At 56.0% G+C, this 15339-nt stretch overlaps 1 protein-coding gene across 1 annotated transcript; it reads left to right on the plus strand.

Annotated features, from left to right (window-relative positions):
• Window positions 1-3911: 3911 nt before the first annotated feature.
• On the plus strand, window positions 3912-7646 carry TPPP3 (tubulin polymerization promoting protein family member 3). The gene is made up of 4 exons (XM_050311238.1): window positions 3912-4022; window positions 5159-5350; window positions 6350-6503; window positions 6726-7646. The coding sequence occupies exons 2-4, from the start codon at window positions 5163-5165 to the stop codon at window positions 6912-6914; spliced, it is 531 nt and encodes a 176-aa protein (XP_050167195.1). The 5' UTR covers window positions 3912-4022; window positions 5159-5162; the 3' UTR covers window positions 6915-7646.
• The last annotated feature ends 7693 nt before the right edge of the window (window positions 7647-15339 follow it).

Genomic DNA, 15339 nt, shown 5'->3' on the forward strand with positions numbered 1-15339 from the left:
GGTTTTGGGCTCAGTCTGGGAGGGAAGGGGGGATGTCCTGCAGTTTTCTGGGACATGACCCTGTCCAGGAGCATGGGGCTCACCCTGAGGTTCCCATTTAGTCCTCCCCTTCCCAGGCTCTGCTGCCCACTGCCCTACTGAGAACAGCACCAAATTCCCCTCTCACACACAGAGACACCCCCCTGAGAAGGCTCTCTGCCCCCAGAGCCCCCAACAACCAGTGCAGACCCCATAAGCTGCTGGGATGTCCTGGTTCTGCCCAGCCCTGCAGGCTTTGTGAGGTGCAAGAGCCCAACACCTTTTGTTGGAGACCAATGGGATTCCCTGGGGACCCTGGGCAGGGAAACCATCCTTCTGCTGCCTTCAGCTGCAACATTTTCTCCACTCTGCTGAATAACTCGAGGCTGCCAAACATTGCTGTGTCCATGTGTTGGAGCAGTTGGGTGCTGAGCCAAGAGCCAGGCTCCAGCAGGACGTGCTCCCATCTCTGCCAGCGTTGGACTCTGATCTCCTGAACCTCACAGGCAACAAGCAGGACTGTGTGTGCCACGTGGTAGTGGGAATTGACCTGGGGTTTGTGGTTTTGCCACAACCACATCAAAGGAGGGCCTTCTGAAGATGCATAATGGGCACCAAGAGCGAAGATGGTGAGGCTGAGATGGTTTTAGCTCCTGGGAGAATTGGACTCTCCTTCCCGACCTCACTTCTGTTGTCTTGGGACTCTAATGCTGATACCCCATGGGTTCAGATGCCAGTGGTATTTCTGCTGCCCTGGATGAGGAAGGTCCACAGCAGACCTGTGGCAGTGAGGAAAAGGACAGAGTCACATTAGGGGGCTGCTGCAGAGTGCAGTGTGTGGGCAGAGATCCTGGTCTCGATACCAGAAGATTGCAATGACTGCGAGGTACAGCCCAAGACCATCAGAGAGCCGGAGTCCCGATGCTTTAACTCCCCTTCACTGCAGAAACATTGAGGTCTGACATCCCCAAGCACCTCCTCCAGCACTAAATGAACGGTTTTTGCCAGGGCATGAACTCTCCCATCAGCAGGAGGCAGCGCCCTGGACCAGCTGTTTCCACCACGAGACACTGTGGCTTTTTATTAGGAAGAAGCAATGATTTGCAGGATGACAGCTTTGCACCATCCTCTAAAATCAGAAGTCGTGGTCCCTGGCCACCCTCTGGCAGCTGTGCCAGGCCTTGCAGTGCCTGCCGTAAGCCTCCTGCCTGCTTTCATCTTCGGACCCGGCTCGAGTTTCTTTGTTTACTCTTTGAAGTCAAGGGGGACCTTCCTTTGGGAAACGATTTTGTGTGAGTCTGTTCCTGCGCTGCTTTTGACACGTCCCGAGAGCATCTCAATGAGCTGCCTTGAACTGCGGGGCGGGAAGGGGGGGGAAAGGAAGTTCCTGCCAAGAGGATGGAGCTTTGCCCCCCCTCCTCTGTGCCCGGAGCCGGGCACGGCGGGATCGCGGGTCGTGCTCGGTGGCACAGCCGGCACACACACAGCACCCCGCGCCCCACGATCGCACCGCTCGGCAGCCGCAGCTGAGCCCTGCTGGTGCCTTGTGGACACGCTGTTGCTGGGGTGACCGTACACAGATTGCACAACCTCCGAAACACTTCCCTCTGTTTTGTAGCAACTCGCGCCGGAGAAGCGGCGTTTCCGCATAACCTCATCCCACCCCAGACGCGGCCGAGCCAGCGACTCATTCCTGAAACAGGAGGACTCCCGGGAGCCTGGAGTGCCCATTCCCGGGGGAGGTGAGGGGCAAAGAGGATGAGGGTGAGCACAGAGGGCGCTCCGAGGTTGTGCCGTGCTCTCGTGCAAGCTCTGAGATGCACCTCGAGCAGTCACAGCACTCGGGGGCTCTGTGGGAAGGCAGGGAGAGGGACACAGACCTAGCAGGGACCAGCCCAGCAGCCGAAGCTGCACCTCGGGGACACTGAGCTGTGTGTGAGCCTCGGTGTGTCTGGAGTAAGCACTGGAGACTTCAGCTCATTAAGATCCCTGGGGCAGGAGACACCCTGGGAACATCCTGACCTTGATTAGAAGGGAAATGTCCCCAGGGAGCTGAGCACTGAGCCGTGTACATGCTCCTCCACCACAGCACAGGACCTGTGCAACCTCCCTCTCAACTCCTGCCCGTCCTGTGGGCTCTGGACCAAGCCCCAGCCTCCTCCCGGGCTTCCTTTTCCGGGCTGCTTGAGGAACAGCAGGAGCCAGCCAAGGCCCAGCTCCATCCCAACAGGGCTGTCATGGTGACAACAAACGCACAACAAACCCCAGCCCTTAGGAACCGAAACCTGACCTGCTCAGCCCGACCCCGTGGGGCAGCTCGCCAGCCGTGGCTCGGTGCTCCCCCTGGCCCAGCTCTCCCCGTGTGCCATCTCTTGGCTCTCTGGGCTCTGCAGCCCCAGGACCAGCTGGAGCTCCCACAGAAGAGATGCCAATGTGCCCAGCTCCTGCCTGCTGCCGGCTGGGATAATTGTGCTGCCGAGCCCTGCAGAGCTGCTGCAGCCTGGATGCTCCAGCCCAGGTTACCTGGGCTGCTCTCCGGAGCTGAAGTTGAGCCAGAGACACCTGTTCCAGTGGGGAGCTGCAGGGCAAGTCAAGGACAAGATTGTACCTTCAGCAAGGCTTAATCACCTTCCTCGATGGCAGTCCCAGTTATTCCCCTTTCCTCAAACCAGAGAGAAGGCAAAAGCTCTTCCCCATCTTCTGCGGGTGGGATGACACCCCTGGATCCTTGCTGGTCTGCATGGAGGCTGGTTTACATTCCAGAAACAGGAGAGAGAACAAATACTTATTGGAGACGTCTGCCTGGACTATGGCATCAGATGAGCCTCCCACACCAATCCTGCCTGCACTGGCCTATCCCTGCAGGATGTCCTTGCCCCCTGCCTCTGGGGGCCAAGAGGAGGAGGTTGTCACACTGAGGCTCTACCCCACAGCAAAGGGCTCTGGGTGCACGAGCAGATCTGACACTCCTGGGGCAGCCCAGCCATGGGGACAGCCCTGTCCTTGCCCCGTGGCTCCTCTGCACAGGGACCAGGGCAGACAGAGACTTCAGGGCTGCCAAAGGCTGTGTCGTCTGAGCCACTTCCCAACTCCCCAGGCCGCTGATTTGCCCGCAGGACCCCCATGGCAGCAGCAAACCACACTCTGCGTCCCCTGTCTGTGCACAGCTCCTGGTGATGCTGTGGCTGGTCACCCACGGTGCCCTGAGCCCAGGGAGTGCCAGCAGAGCAGCGGGACAGGAACGGGCTCTGGGCAAACAGCTGAGGTGGGGCCATGAGTAAGTGATGTGGGCTGTGTTGGGACTCCATGACAACCACAATATTTGGGCACAGCCTCAGCTCGCAGCACCCGCTGGGAGCCCTGTGTGTGGTCACGCTCCGGGCTGCAGGATGGGCAGACTGGCATGTGACTGCTCCAAGGATGTCCCACTGGGCCATGCAGAGGGGACAGGTGCTTGCACAGCAAGGCAGTTGGCATTTGTCCCCACAGCCTGGGCAGTGGCCTTTGGTCCATGGTATCACCCACCGAGAGGGGACAGTTCCTCAATAGAGGGGCACGGTGGCTGTGTGGGGCAGGGGACAGGGCTGCAGGGCAGAGCACAGCAGGGCTGCCAGGGGGAGTCTGGGGGGAAAGGGAGGTGGAGAGGCCTCTTGGGGTGAGGGTGGGGCCTCGTGGAGTGATGAAGAGACCTCCTGGGGCAATACTGGGGCTTCGTGGGGTGATGGAGAGACCTTGCAGGGTGGAGGAAAGACCTTGTGGAGCACCGGTAGGGTCTTGGGGAAAATCAGAGGGGCTTCACGGAGTGGTGGAGGGTATCCCAGAGGCGGCACAGCTCCGCCCGGGGTCCGACTCCCCGCCCCGCGGGCGCTCCCGGCCGAGCCGCGGCCCGGGGGAGGCGGGAGGGGGCGGCTGGAGGGCGCGGCCCGCGGCCCCTCCCGTCGCGATGGCGGCGCCTTAAACCGGCGGCGGGGCCGCCCCCCCGCCTCAGAGCGCGGCTCCGCGAGGTGAGTGACCGAGAGAGTGCGGCCGCGCCGGGGACGGGACCCCCGCGCCCTCTGAACCCCCCGCCCTCTGAACCCCCGCGCCCCGCTGCCCGACCCGGGGCCGCTGTGCGGGGAAGAGGGTACGGGGTGGAGGGGCGGCAGGGGCAGCCGCTGGCCCGGCACCCCCCAAAGCGCCCGCGGTGACACCCCCGGCAGCCGGGAGGGGACAGCCCCTGCTGCGCGCTGCGGGGCCGTGCGGGGCGTTGCGGGGCCGGGGGCGGTGGGAGCCCGCGGGAGCGCGGGGCCGGGCGGGGACCGGCGGCATCCCCGCCCCGCCGCGCCTCCTTAGCGACGGTCGCCAGGCAACGCCCATCCTCCCTAGCGACGGTCCCGGGGACCACTCCCCGGCCCTCGCCGAGGCTCCCACCGGGCACCCACCGGGCGACGTGCCCGCTCTGTACCTCGGTGTGCCAGAGCCCTCCATGGCACTGCAGCTTTCCCGGGTACCGCCACGCCCGGTCCTTGCCGAGACGCTGCGGGTGCTCGGCGCGTGGCGAGGGATGCCGAGCCGGCAGGGCGAGGCCGGCGAGGCGACGGCAGACGGGGAGCAGGGATGGGGAGCGCCCGCAGTGCCCTGACGAGGCGCAGGGGCCCATCGGCAACTTGACACCCTGAGGGGCACCACGTTTAGTCCAGCCCCGGGGGACAAGGGCACAGGACTGGAGTGCTGCAGCTCCGTGCGGGGGGATGCAGGCAGGGCAGGGGTGGGGCTGGAGGCAGGCGGCGGTGCCGGTTCTCCCGATCCGCGAGGGGAGAAAGGCGGGCGCATTGCGTCATTGCCGGAGAGTGCTCCCGAGGGGCCAGGCTGATGCGCTCACTCCCTGCCAGCCCCCAGAGCTGACAGCCCTGCTGCTGACAGCTCTCGACCACGAGCCTCCGTTCCCCAAGACCCGCTCTTGGCTGTTGGCCTCGGGGCTCGCCCGAGGCTGCCGCCAGCCCTCAGGCACTGCCAACACCCCGACCCTGCTGCGGTGCCTCCACCCTCGCCAACCCTTCTCCTCCTCCTCCTCCTGCTGCCCTCGAGGTCCCAGGAGCAGCCAGCTGAGCTCTGCTGTGCAGCCTGGGCGGTGACGGCCCCTCTGCCCCCTGTCCTGCAGCCCCATGGCCGGGAACGCTGAGATGGCATCGCTGGAGGAAAGCTTCCGCAAATTCGCCATCTACGGCGACACCAAGGCCACGGGGCAGGAGATGAACGGGAAGAACTGGGCCAAGCTGTGCAAGGACTGCAAAGTCACCGACGGCAAAAGCGTCACCAGCACCGACGTGGACATTGTCTTCTCCAAGGTGAAGTAAGTGAATGGGATTTTCGGGGCCTCCAGCTGCCCGGAGGGTGGGGATGCCCCTGCAGTGTGGGCAGGGTGGTGGTGCCCGGGTGTGGGGTCCCTGCAGAGCTGTGCACCCACGCTGTGCACCCAGGCTGGCCATCCCACTTGGCACAGAGCAGCTGGTGCTGCCCTGCAGTGTCCCACCTTCAGGGAGGGTGTGTGGCTGCTTCTGCAAGACCTTATGATAAATTAACCCAAATGTGGGGGTGGGAGGCTCAGATTTTGTGCAGAGACTGTGCCCCTGCTCCCGCTCCTGTCATTGGGATGGGCCTGCCTGACTCCCAAGCAGGTGCCTGTGATGTTAAGGGGTGTTCTGTGTGATGTGGCCCATCCCTGGGCCTGGCCTGCCAACACCAGAACTTGAGGAGGGTTCTGGTCCCTGGAGGTCAGAGAGGCAGCTTGAAGGGCTAAAAGGCACCTGGAATTTTTTGGGGTCCCTGGGGACACAGGGTGCAGGAACAAGGATGGGTGGAGAATTTGCTCCATCTACATGCTCTGTCCAGGCGTTGGGTGGTTTTCGGGGTGCAGGAGGGCAGGCTGCTGTGCTGAGATGAGAGAGATGCTCTGTGCACGTCCTTCCGAATTCGACCAGAGGATTGATGCCTGCCAGGGGAGAGAGGGTGCTGGGCATCCCTGGGCAGGCTGGGAGCGGTGGAAATGGATGCAGTGGAAATGTCCCCTCCTGACAACAGCACCCGAGTCCCAGAGCACTTCCATGCGCCCTGGCTTTTGGCATCAGGGACTTCAGCAGCTTCAGCACATGGCTGAAAAGCTCCTGGTGCTCAGCACCAGCTGTGCCCAGCCCAACCCATTCAGCTGGGATTTCTGCAGCTGAATTTCAGAGGCGGGCGAGGGGCCCGAGGCCGGTGGAGAACAAAGACTGGGTCTCCCTGATGCAGCTCATCCCATCTGGAGGCACAGACTGAAGAGGAGCTGATGGCAGCCCGGGTTTTGTGCTTGCAGAGGGAAGACGGCCCGTGTCATCAACTACGAGGAGTTCAAGAAGGCGCTGGAAGAGCTGGCCCCCAAGAGGTTTAAGGACAAGAGCAAAGAGGAGGCGTACGAAGCCATCTGCCAGCTGGTGGCAGGGAAGGAGCCCATTAACGTGGGGGTCACGGTGAGTCAGGAGCCCCTCGGCTGCTGGCAGCAGGAGGGGTGGTCAGGAGAGGAGGATAGAGCTCTGCTCCCAGTGCAGATGCTTCCTAGGAGACCCCATGGCCCTGGAGGGTCAGGGGGGCCTGGGTGTTGCGTAGGGCACTTTGGTGGGTGTCAGGAGCAAGCAAAGAGTGAAGGGCACAGGGCACGTTCTTGACCCCCGTGTCCCATCTCCCCACTGCAGAAAGCCAAGACAGTGGGGGCCGTGGAGAGGCTGACGGACACCTCCAAGTACACGGGGTCCCACAAGGAGCGCTTCGACGAGAGCGGCAAGGGCAAGGGCAAGAGCGGGCGGGAGAACATCGTGGACACCAGCGGCTACGTCAGTGCCTACAAGAACGCGGGCACCTACGACGCCAAAGTGAAGAAGTAGGGAGGGGTGCCCTCGGCGCCCACCGCCCCGGTCCCTGCGCGCCCGCCGTGGGGTGGGCGCTCGCGCCAGCCCTGGGACGTGCCCGTGTGCCGTGGGGCCCGGCAGGCTGCGCTGGGGCCAGCCCCAGGCTGGCGGGATGTCGGCGGCCCAGCGCTGATGTGAGTGGGGAAAGTCTCGGGGCCGTGTGCTCTGCCCCAGCGCTGCGTCTGTCCCGCCCTGTGCCGCGATCCCCGGCCCATCCCGTGTCCCCCGCGCTGTCACCCCCGGTCCCGCACCGCTGGCACCGCACTAACAGCACTGCTCCTCAGGGCTCCCCTGCCCCGCTGGCTCCCACACCTTCCCTACCTCAGCCCCGGCTTTCGGGGCACCCTCCCCACTCCCACCGGGGACCGCAGCCTGTCCTCCCTCAGACCTCGTGGGGACCTGCCTTAACCCCGCACCACTTACGCCACAGCCGCCTCCTCCTTCCCCACCGGTGCCCTCCCCACGGGGCTGCCTGGCTTTGCCACTTGCCCAGCTCCCACCCCGCGGTGCCGTTAGTGCCGGAGCTGCCGGGACGCTCCTGGCCCAGCCCCAGGAAGCACCCCGGGACATCTTGGTGTTGCCTGGCCACTGGCAAAGGTCTCCGGCCTGAACCCCCGTGGCCTCCCGCTGCCTCCGTGAAGCCCCAACCAAAGGACGCTGCAGACCCACGCTGTAACCCGGCTCTGCAATAAAGCCCCTCCGCACTGACGCTCCGGTCTGGTTGTGTTCGTGGGACCGGGCAGGGACGGCCCCGTGGCCGCTCACCCCGCCCGGCAGAGGGGGCTGGGCCGGTCACGCCGCCCCGGGAGAAGCCGTGTCGGGGGCTCGGCCCTGGCCACCGATGATTTTGGCAGCTCCCGGCTGGCCCCGAGTTGCCTGAGCAACCACAGGCACACAAACACGAGCGCCTGGCTCCCACCCCTGCTCTGTTTGCAACCAAACACACAAGCTCCTGGTAACGATCCCTGGGAACAGGCTGGGCTCCAGGACAGGACGGCAGCTCCGGGATGGGATGGGATGGGATGATGGGATGGTCACTGAGGCGGGTGCATGAGGCTGGGTGTAGGTGTTGCCACCCCCATCCCAGGCATGGCCTGAGCCTGCTGGGGTGTTGCCAGGATGACAGTGCCAGGCTTTCCAGCTAGATGCCTTCCTCTGTGATCATTCATTCAGGGCCAGGCTCCCAAAATAACCCCCAGGGATTATTTCCAGGTGCCTGAGCTGTGGGGCTGGCACCGCCCAGGCTGTGAGGGATGTGCCAAAGGCACACACGTGGCTTGGATGGGCTCACTCCAGGCCAAAGCACAGCACTGCACCTCTGCATCCCACCTGCAGGGACACCTGCTTTGGAAAACACAGGAGAAGGAAGAGTTTGTCTTATTTTGAGCTGGATTCATCCCCATCCCCAGTGAGGGTCTAGCAGTAAGTGCCTACCAGTGGTGGGCTGGGGGATCCTAGCCCTTCTTTGAGCAGGTCAGAGGGATTCGTGGCTGTCTATCCCCAAATGCTCTCTCTGAGCACCCAGCCTTTGTCCTGTTGAAAAGCTGTTGCTGCAGGGGGAGGGACTTTGCTTCTTTTCCCAGCTGCACAAATGAGGAGCAGAGTTCCCAGGGCCAGGTTGCCCTGCATGACTCGAGGTCTGTGGGGGTGATTCAGCCCTGTCCTTGTGCAGCCTGGAGAAAGAAGAGCATTTTTGGCAGAGGTGAGCAGGTCAGGCCCCCCAGGACTCATCCCCTGCCCGTGTGCAGCTCCTGCCAGGAGCTGGTTGTGGGTCACAGGGAGGGTACCCATGTCAGGGCAGTTCTGAAGGGGAGCTGGGGGTACTGACCCATCTTTGATACTGGAAAATCAGGACTGGGAATCATAGAAGTCTGGAATGGTTGGGGTGGGAAGGGACCTTAAAGACCACCCCATTCCAATCCTCCTGCCATGGGCTGTGGGACACTTTCCACTGTCCCAGGCTGCTCCAAGCCCCATCCAACCTGGCCTTGGACATTTCCAGGGATGGGGCAGCCACAGCTTCTCTGGGCAACCTGTGCCAGGGCCTGCCCACCCTGCTGAACCACTGTTGCTGAACAGAAACAGCTTCTTTGCAGCCTGTGAAGCCACTGCAGAGGTCAGGTCATGGTTCACAGTTGCTGCCACCCCTCCAGCCTGAAGGTGTTCCTTGCTTACTCCAGCACATCTTTAAGTGCTCCACCACTTGCTCCAGAGCTTACACGGGACTTTTCCCCTCCAATCCTCTTGGTTCCCAAGGAGGCAGCTCCAGTGCATGCTGTTCCATGGGAATGGCATCTCAGTCCTGCCAAACCAGCCCCAGGAGAATTAGTGCCAGTAAAGACCAGCAGGGTCTGGTGGCTGCAGAGTGCCTCAGATCAACCTGCAAAGAAGCCACATCCTCTGAAGGGACAGGAACGGCTTTCTGGGAACAACGAGGTGTCGATTTGGGTCTTCACCAGAAATGGAAACCATCACAGAGCCCCTTGGCGTGGTGGAAGGCAGGTGGAGACACAGCCTCACGGACAGGTAAGTGCAAGGACTGAAGCCTTTAAAAACCAATCTTTATGAGTGGAGTGGGCAGGAAAGCAGAGCCTCTGGGGAGTTGGCACTGGAGTACAGGACAGATGAGGAGAGGCCAAGCTGGGGTGCTCAGCCCCTGGGAAGACCCAAACCTGCAGGAACTTCCCCAGGACCAGCAGGTCCGGCTGCTTCCCCGGTGAAGCTCGCAGTGGTGCCACAGCCTGATGAGACAGAGCAGACCTCCAGCTTATTAGCTGCAGATCTGCTTTGTGTGATGAAAAGTGACACTGCCCGAACTGAAGGGCCTGCAGGCACCTCCCTGGGCTGATGAGCTGGCTCTGGCCAAGCCCTCGCTCCCAGCCTGGCTCCTCACCAGCCCAGGGAAGACACTTTGCAATTCCAGCCTGCAATTCCCTGGCAGCGGAGGAGCCAGCGGGAGGAAGGTGTCTCAGCCAGGATTTATGTTGTTTGCATTGATTCAAGCCCCAGACATGGAGCTTTTTTTTTTTTTTTTTTCCTCCTTCCCACTTGTCTCTTCCCCTTGGCCAGACCTCACTCACCCCAGCCCTGCCCCAAACACCTCCCCCACCACCCCAGGCAAACCCAGAACCTCTCACAGCCCCACGTCCCACCTTGCCAGCAAGATGGTGCAGCCCAGAAGGCTCAGCTGGGTGGTTACAATTAATTTAGCTGTAAAATGTGTTCTCTGCCCCCAAGGTCACCTCCCTGGAGTGTTTCTAAAACCATCCGTGGTCATGGCTGATGTGCCTCGTGCTTTGCCAGCATTGATCTGCCTGGGATGAGGGATCTGCCTCCTCCAAGAGGTCGTTTTTCTCTGGGGTGACCAGAGATTTGACCAGAGATGCTGATGAGGATGGATTACTCTGCTCCTCAAGGACACACATTTGTTCCTAGAAGAGGGAGACGGTGGATGCCAACACGCCCAGGGAGGTTTTGGCCTCTCTGTGCCTGTGCAGGATCACCAGGAAGAGCTCACTTTGCTGCTGTTCCAAACATCTGCTGCCCCAGGGAGCATCCCTGCTGGGAGGGCACCGTGCTGGTGCAGTGCAGGTCCTTGATCTCGGGCCAGGCAAAACAGCTTCCCTCCAGAGCTGTACCTGCACTGCTGCCTCAGTACTTTTCCATTTCACTGCTGGCCTGATGGACAGCGTTCTCCAAAACACACAGGCAAGGCTGTAAATCCTGTCCAGACAAGACTCAGAGCACAGTTTGTCTCACCTAAACCTGGGACTCAGATTTCAAACTCCTCCTGCCCCGTGCCCTGAGATGTTTGGGTTGACCACGAGTGTTCCAGGCAATGCCTCACTGCCAGCTCTGTGTTCCAGCACTGCGCTGGAATATTGATTTAGCGTCATTTTAGACGGAATTCAATTAACTAAATTACCATCTCCCCAGCATGGCACGGTTCCAGATGAAATGTTGTTGTCCAGAACTCATGCCCACATTCAGTTAATGCAATAACTGCGGCAGAGTTGTAAGAGCACAGGGGGAGATGGAAGCAGGAAGACGCAGGGAAAGAAAACAAAAGGCAAATTATTTCATTCCCAAGGTTTAGATGCAGCACAAGATTTCATACCAGGCTGAACTGAGCATGATCCATGTTTAATGCTTGTTTTGTTCCCTGCAGAGAGAACACAACTGTGCAACTGCTCTGAACTGCAGAATTGCCCAGAGCAGGGTGCTGAGGCACCCATGAGCATTTCCCAGTGGGTGTTTAATTCCTGGAGATGCAGTAGCTGGAAGCAGCAGCCTGATCCATCTCTTGTGAGGTGGAATCTGATTCAAGGCTCTCCTCCAGCCCTTCATCCGGCTGCTGAATCCCATAATCCCTTCGGGATGAGACAAGACATAAGAAAACAAACCCCAAAATCCCCAGAATCACAAAGGGTCATGAATGTTACAAGAAATGAATCACTTTTCTCCAGTTTCCCCCCTGTCTGGTAAATCCCTTGGAGCCTTCCCAGTGGTGCTGCTGAGCCCTGGGAAGCGATAAATGTTGGTAACATGGTGTGAGTTCATGTCACTGCTTTGAAGTGTTAGTCTGAAACACACTTGTGAAAGAAAACAAACAAAAAAAAGACATTTTCAAAGCATTCCTGCATAGGTGTGCAAAAAAAAAAAAAAAAAAAAATCCTAAACAAACAGTAAAACCTGAAAGGCACCAAGATATTTGGGTGTTTTGGCAGGGAGCTCAGGTGATGTCAGGAAACAAATCTAAACAGAAATGTTTCTATGGATTTTTTTCCTCTTTTTTTTTTTTTTTTTTTTGGAGACATAATTGGAAACAGATTTTTTTTTTTTTCCAATTTTTTTTGCTTTGGATTTAAACATTTCCCCTGCAGCATCTGAAGTGCTGTTCCCTGCCTTGTGCGTCAGGATCGAGGAGGGGAAAACTCAGCAGGTTTGGGCAGTGGCCTTGGGAAAGTCGTGCAAAGGCTTTTTTTTTCCTGGGATTTTTACCTAGTGCAGTCCAAGGTAAATTGCCAAATTTACTGAGCCCCATCTTTCTGCCCTCGGGAATCCAGCAAGGAGAGGATGGACCCAGACAATTCCAGGGCTGGACAGGGGACAGAGGGAGGATGAAGGTGGTGGTGGAGGCAGGGCAGAGCTTTGCTCTCCCTTCGTTTTCCCGGGAATCAGGAGAGGCTGCCCTGGCAGCTGAGCAGCTCCTCTGTGTGGCAGCTGCTGGGCCAGCACGGATGGGACAGGTGGGATGTCAAAGGGAGCTGAATGTGGATTAAAAAATTCACAGGCACCGTCTAAAAATGGGATCTGTCCAATAGCAAAGCTTGGAACTGGCAACTGGTTCACACTGTGCAGGCTGGAGAGGACAACAGTGACCAGACATTTGTTTATACAGTGTTTATTTAGCGATGGGATAATAAAAATATCCTTATTTCATGTTTTATTTTTTTAAGAAAACGTTTCTACCTTATCCCAAAACACCGTCTGGCTGCCCTTGGTCCACCCCCTCATCAGATCTGTCATCTAAAAGTGTCCACCAGGCCTTTGACATCCCAGCAGGTTTTTATTTGCAGACAAGTCAACCCAGAGAGAAAGTCAGAGATCCAAAATCATAAATCTGACACAAAAAATGGCCTCCAAACCACCGTCCGGGGTGCTGATTAATTAAGAAATTAAATAAATTGGCTTCATGTCAGCTGAGAGTTCCAGGGATAACACACAGAATGATAATGGGTGAAGCCAAGGGAATGTTAAAGACATACAAACTCATCAGTGAGCTGTGCCACAGCTCCAGAATGCAGTTATTATTGTACAGATCTATGTATAAATTATTAATGTCGAAATTATTTATTTATATCAATATAAATAATGTGTGTAGTTAGCCTGCATTCACATTGACACTTTTTTTTTTCTGACCTTGTCCCAGAGAAAGCTTAAAAATATTATTTTGAAAAAGATTTAAAGTATTTAGGAATTAATAAAATATTGATAAATATTAATAAAATATTAAAATATGGATGAGCACTCCTATATTTTTATCTAAAGCCCTTTAATTTATTTTTTTAAACCAAAAATCCTGCATGACAAAATCGATTAATTCATTGATGAGCTGTCATATTTCAGGTTTCCTTGGCTCTTTTTTATTCCTTGGGTCTTGTTTCTCACCTGTTTCTTGTTCTAAGAGAAACGACTCAGGTAGCACCTAATTAAAGGCATCTGTCACATTAACAGTGTGTTAATTGGCTTTTAAGATAAATTGCAGCCCTGCCCCTTCCTCCAGGCCTTTGGGAGGGCTCAGGGGGGTGGGATGGGATGAGTTGAGTTTTCTTGGAGCAATGGGACAGGGAGGGGGTTTTGGTGTTGCTCTCCCTCTTCCACTGTGCCCCAAAATTGGCATGAGCTTCAGAAATATCAAGATTTTAGTGCCTGGTTGTTTTTCTCTTAAAATTTTTCATCTCTTCTGCTTGAAAAGTTGGGTGGTGGGATTTTTTGTGGGTTTTTTTGTTGTGTTTTTTTTTTTTTTTGATTGGCTGGGTGGGTGTTTTTTTCCTGTGTTGTATTTAAATACTTAATTTGTTTGGAAGCTGTCAGGCAGTATCAGCAATAAGAAGCTGATGGTGAGAACATCTATGGAAAACTCTCAGCTAAGCATACTTTGAGGGCAACTTAACTGTGGGTCCCCACCACGAGTTTTGATCCTCAGCGCTGTCTGGAGCTACAAACTCTCTCTAGAAGCAAATAACTTCAATTCTTACATCCATTTAGAGCAGGGTTTTCCCCCATCCTTTTCCAGCCATGCTTTTGACTCCCTGTTCTGTGAGAAACGGCCTCAAATCATTCCAGGCATGGGAATATCATCTTCCCCCGTGGTTTTTTCTGCTGTGGGAATTGCGTTGTCCCTGTCAGTCCAACCTCTGGCTCCTGGGCTGTGACAGCTGCAGGCAGGTTTTCTTTTCAGGCTTGACCTGAACTTTTCTGCCTGTTTTAGTGCACAGCAGATTAATCCACACCCATCACAGGATTATTTAGGTGGGAAAAGCCCTCTAAGATCCCTGAGCCCAACAATTCCCCCAGCACTGCCAAGCCCATCACTAAACCACGTCCCTGAATGCCACATCAAAATGGCTTTTAAATCCCTCCAGGGCTGGTGACTCCAGCCCTGTCCTGGGCAGCTGTGCCAGTGCCATCCCTTTTGGTGAAGGAATTTTTCCAAACATCCAAATGATCAGATTATTTTCTGTCTGGCCAAGAGGATTGTGCTGACATAGCAATAAATATCTGCACCTCAAAATCCTAATTCACTGTGTGGGATGGTGCGTCCACGGGTGTGTGTGGGGGAAGTTACATGGTGCTTATTTTTATTTATTTATTTATTTATTTATTTGCTCTTGTTTGAATATTTAATGACAACACTGGCCGTGTTTCTCTTTGCTGCTCTGTGTGACAAGCTGTGCACCAGGTTGTTCCGAGGTATTACACCATTAAACCCCTCACAATTTGCTGGCTTTTCTCAGCTCTGCTGAATTGAATTTAATGTATTTATTGAATTTATTGTATCAGTATTAATTTTGCAGCCTCAGCCTTTGTTGCAGGCAAAGTGGGAATTTCTATGTGGCTTCTCCAGACTTTTTTTTTCATCCTTAGATAATGTTGTCTGTAGAAGGATGTCAGTTTGTGTCTATAGCTTTGTAAAAGGTTTGTCATAGGTACCCAAACAAGTAATTGTCACATTCTCAACTCATCTGCCCGGTCAGCGAGCACAGAAACTGTTCCAAATTTCACGCCTGACCTTTCTGTAAGAGCTCCTTCCCCACTCGGGGTCTGGTTTTAATTAAGTGGTTAAAGAGAGCAGCTGTTGTGCTGGAGGACAATTTCATACTGAATTTACTGAATACGAACATTTTAATCTTGGAAAGGTGGGACTGCCCTTTCTGCTGCTCCCTGGGAAGGTTCAGTTTGCCTGACAATAAATTCATCCTGATGGGGCACCACTGGATTTACTGTCACGGGAAACAGGGACGTGATGGTTCTTCCTCTCCTCCTATTCTGTGCCTGCATAATTGGAAATATTAAATGGACACCTGAAACAAAGATTTAATCTGCTATTTAGTTTTTATAAAAAAGTGTTTTTATTGTAATTACTGCACAGTTTTGCCTTGTGCCAGTGGAGGGTGAGTCCCTACGTGCTGGATGCATGAAATGTGTGTTTTCATACAGTAGTATTTGAATTTCCTTTATCTAAACTCTGAGTTTCTTCTGGTTTCTAAACCTTTTTTTTCTTTTTCTTTTTTTTTTTTTAATGGAATTGTCTCAAAAATGGATTGGCCCACTGTCTGCACATCTTCAGCAAAAAGGAAAATCGCATTTCTCTTCAGATTTTTGAGGGGGTTTTTCT

The sequence above is a fragment of the Myiozetetes cayanensis genome, unplaced genomic scaffold (genome assembly GCF_022539395.1).
Source record: "Myiozetetes cayanensis isolate MyiCay16 unplaced genomic scaffold, myiCay2020 scf16, whole genome shotgun sequence".
Lineage (NCBI taxonomy): Eukaryota > Metazoa > Chordata > Aves > Passeriformes > Tyrannidae > Myiozetetes > Myiozetetes cayanensis.

Bases quoted from the DNA above. Each gene is read 5' to 3' on its own strand.
- TPPP3 (XM_050311238.1), top strand. From the start codon at position 5,163: ATGGCCGGGAACGCTGAGATGGCATCGCTGGAGGAAAGCTTCCGCAAA. The intron at 5,351-6,349 runs GTAAGTGAATGG...TTGTGCTTGCAG, and splicing joins ATTGTCTTCTCCAAGGTGAA to AGGGAAGACGGCCCGTGTCA. The intron at 6,504-6,725 runs GTGAGTCAGGAG...TCCCCACTGCAG, and splicing joins CCATTAACGTGGGGGTCACG to AAAGCCAAGACAGTGGGGGC.